General features: G+C 38.0%; 1 protein-coding gene across 1 annotated transcript; it reads right to left on the bottom strand.

The window, feature by feature from the left end:
- Positions 1-102: 102 nt before the first annotated feature.
- LOC103522154 lies at positions 103-2,743 on the bottom strand (the record flags this gene model as incomplete). Its single annotated transcript, XM_008487256.1, has 3 exons — positions 103-161; positions 1,955-2,020; positions 2,423-2,743. Coding segments are annotated over 3 exons (446 nt in total), but the record flags the coding sequence as incomplete, so codon positions are not given.
- Positions 2,744-3,857: the final 1,114 nt, after the last annotated feature.

Genomic DNA, 3,857 nt, shown 5'->3' on the forward strand with positions numbered 1-3,857 from the left:
GTCTCTTCCTGTTCGACTCTCATAGAGAGATCTTAGGAAGAGGGCTGGTTCAACTCCAGCCAAAAATTAGTCCAACAAAGGCAAAGGTTGTCAATAACTTACATGACGAAAACTCTTTGTACACTTCTGACAGTTGAACATTCGAACTTTCTTCTCTTGATCTGTCAGTACAAGAATAGTAAAGAGGGTATCATGAAGGACACGATTAGTAGGAAATTAGGCAAATAAAATCCCAAAAATATAACTTAAAATACTCCTCTATAGGTACATATTATCCAGAATATTCATCTTGTCCCTTGTAAACTACTTCTCATTTAACTTAAGTAGTTACGGGTCAGAGTACAGGGTAGATGTCATTTAAATTATTTCTAACAGGTCTCCATTTAGATTTGTTAGATTCTATCCATTCTACACCACTGACTAAACATTTTATTTTACATTTAAAAAATCATAAATTTTCCTCCAATGATGGGAAAAATGTCTGAAAAGTATTCACCACTGACTAAACATTTTATTTTACATTTAAAAAATCATAAATTTTCCTCCAATGATGGGAAAAATGTCTGAAAAGTATTTTATTTCGGGGATGGAAAATTCATTTCGGTACTATGGAAATTGAAAATGTCTTTTCTATTGAATAATGCCACGGCAAGGATTTTAATCAAAACTTTGGCCTCTTCAGACACTCTAAACATTGGTAGCCTGAGAAGCTAGGACGCTCGCCGGGTGAATAGAAGAACGCGGGTTCGAAACCCACAACCCTTTTTATTTCATGTTATTATTTGGCATTAGGATTTCGAACAATATCTTCCGTATAGGGCCAGTCACTCACGCTGAGATCGTCCGACAGATCGCGTCACCTAGGTCTCACAGTCACAGACCTAGGTCTCAAGATTTTTTCAAACTGTCCTAACATATGTGGTGGAAAAAGTTTGGGACTTAGGTCTATAAGACTAACAAACAGACCTAAATCTTTAGCTTTTTTTTTCGCCACACACGTTAAGACGGTATAACAGACCTAGGTCTGTCGTCTCTCAGACCGTCTCAACACGAATGGCGAACATAACAAAAACATGAGACGATAAATCTCGCGTCGAAAAATCACGAGATCTCATCTCGTCAAAAAACCACGAGACTAGACATGGCTTTGTCTCGTCTCGTGTGCATCACTACATGCGACCTATAGTGATTAGTAGGCGAGCCCTTAGTTAGACCACTACGCCGCGCCGAGGCAGGAATTCACGTAAAAAAAACCAAGTAAGTACCTAATCTCTTAATGTCATTTTAAAATTTTCTCCGTACTCAGAACAGATCAGAGGGAGAAAACAAGTCGACGACACAAAAGTTACCCGGGAACAAAAGTGACACATTATAATGTACCGTGTTTTTAAAACATAACAAAAACCTAACTTATTCCCCAAAAAATTTGGGAGATGGAACAATACATAAATATTGAATATGTAGGTGTGTATTATGTACCTTATGAATTGTATTTATTTTGTACCTCTACATAGAAAAAGCGGAGAAATGCAGACTGTCCCCGTGAAGAGATCCACAAAAGTGTGTAAAATTTGAAAAACACACAAAAGAGAGAGGGAGAGAGAGAGAAAACATCATTAGGAGTGAGGAGCGTGGCTAAAGCCTGGAGGTTAATGGGGCTTGGGTGGTGATTTTCTAATTTACAACGCATTTTAATACCTATTGTTTCCACCCATCAATCTCTTGTCCACGGGTTCAAATCCCGCCGGGTACGAACTTTATACACAGATACCGTTCGTTCTGAGAACGGCTGTCTTTCGTCTATCCTGTCCTCATTATCTATTCAAAATCGGGATGATAAGACCTCCGATATGTGTCCTCCATTATACCCCTTGGAAAAAAAGTTAAATTTTTGGAAACTAGTGCACTGAAAAAAAAAAAAAAAAAAAAAAAAAAAAGGTACCAAAAACTTGATCTGTTTGCATATTGTTCGCGTCATTTTCTACGAAGAAAGGCAAATTTCCTGGGACTATCTTGTGACCTTGATGAGGTAATAGAAATGAATTTCAGATGAAAATATTGAAAGATATCTATCAGACAATTTCACGTAAGAAAAAGGCGTTCAAATTGGTGAAGTTTCAATGCCAAAACATTGTCAGATCAAAATAGAACTAGGTAGGTACTGTAATTATTTCATTTCCCAATTTATTTAGAGTACTTGACATGGTGTTCCTTTTGTAAATAGAAAGAATTAGGTATTTTCATACGCCATTTCATAGGTCTGTATTTGATATCAAAGATTGGTACTTGACATGGTGTTCCTTTTGTAAATAGAAAGAATTAGGTATTTTCATACGCCATTTCATAGGTCTGTATTTGATATCAAAGATTAACTCTAAGATGAAAGATATCTTAGATTTAACTAGAACCTAAATTTGCTTACTAAGTGGATGGTACGGATTTTCTATATTATAGTTTCTTAGCATTTGGTCATTATTTTCGCCGGGTTTACCAAAGAACTGCATATTATTGCCATTGTATTTGGCATTGAGCTTGTCTTTTTCACTTGCCGGCTTGTTTCCAACATCACCAAGGACTTTTGGCTTTTTAGATGGATCATTTTTATCTGATTTGATAAGAGTTGCCACGTAGGAGTACTTTGGCCCAAGCTGGTACGCAATGTTTTCATATCCATTGGTTCTTGCCACAGTTTTCTCTTTGTTTTGAAATGCATTTTTAACATCCTGTAGGTTCATTCCATTGCCTGAAACATATAAAAATAATACCAAATGTCAACGGAGGAGTTAATGATGAATACCTATGTCATTCATTCGGAGTCAATGAAATGTAGTTAATAATGAAAATGATACATACAATGGAGTGAGTTTCTTTCTGTGCAGTCGGATAAGCGTGTTGGGCTGTTGGGCATACGACCACGATTCATCTGTGGGTACTTATGAAGCATACCAGTAAAGCTTCACTCCGCTAAGTAACTAATGCCTATCTCACGGACGCAGAAAGCAAGCACTCCGCTCAGTAAAAAATGCGAGAGCAAACCAAGTTATAGTTATAGAAACAGACACTTATCACCTTCCTCTCTAATATAGACGGTAGAGGGGAGAGGAGACCAGATTAACAATCATAAACAACACACAGAATACCAACCCCCACCACCCATTCTCAATCAGGCATTCGCATCTCTCCTCCTCCTTCTCCTCAGTCTCCCTCAATCCTTTCCCTCCCAGAACAACACTGGTACACAAACACAACATATCTACAAAGCTCTAAATCATGACATTCATGAGCTGTCAGAGAATAAAGTCTTGCACCCCCACGCCCCCCTCACACACAAAGTATCAACTCTCTCGTAGTCTTTATGGTAGTTGGCCTCGAATATGTGACACTTGTGTATGCCTATAGATAACCTAGATTCGTATGCGCTTAGTCTTTTACTTATTAGGAAAGAAAGTCATACACAAAAAGCCCAATCTGAGGTTTAGGTTTAGGGACAAACAGCCCTAAAAGTTGGGTTAAGCATATACGAATAGGTATGTCTAAGGCTTTCCCCTGATTTAGGCTGTTGGAATGCTATACATATTATAGTGTCGAGCTTCTTGATATAGAATTCAAAATCAGGGTGCCGGAACCCAGTCACTCGATTGGGCTGCCGGCACCCTAGCTTTTTTCTCAGTGTGTGAGGAAGAGAGGGGGAGACAAATAAAGAAATAGAGAAATGTGGAATACAAAAAGAACTAATAGAGGTACGAGTGGCTTCTAGGTACAAGACTAGAAGCTTAACCATGGAAGATGGGGCAGGGGTTCCCTCATGTGTTGATGGTGTTTGTGATGATGTTTTTTTTTTTTTTTTTTTTTTTTTT

This window comes from Diaphorina citri, unplaced genomic scaffold (genome assembly GCF_000475195.1).
Source record: "Diaphorina citri unplaced genomic scaffold, Diaci psyllid genome assembly version 1.1 scaffold7097, whole genome shotgun sequence".
Classification (NCBI taxonomy): domain Eukaryota; kingdom Metazoa; phylum Arthropoda; class Insecta; order Hemiptera; family Psyllidae; genus Diaphorina; species Diaphorina citri.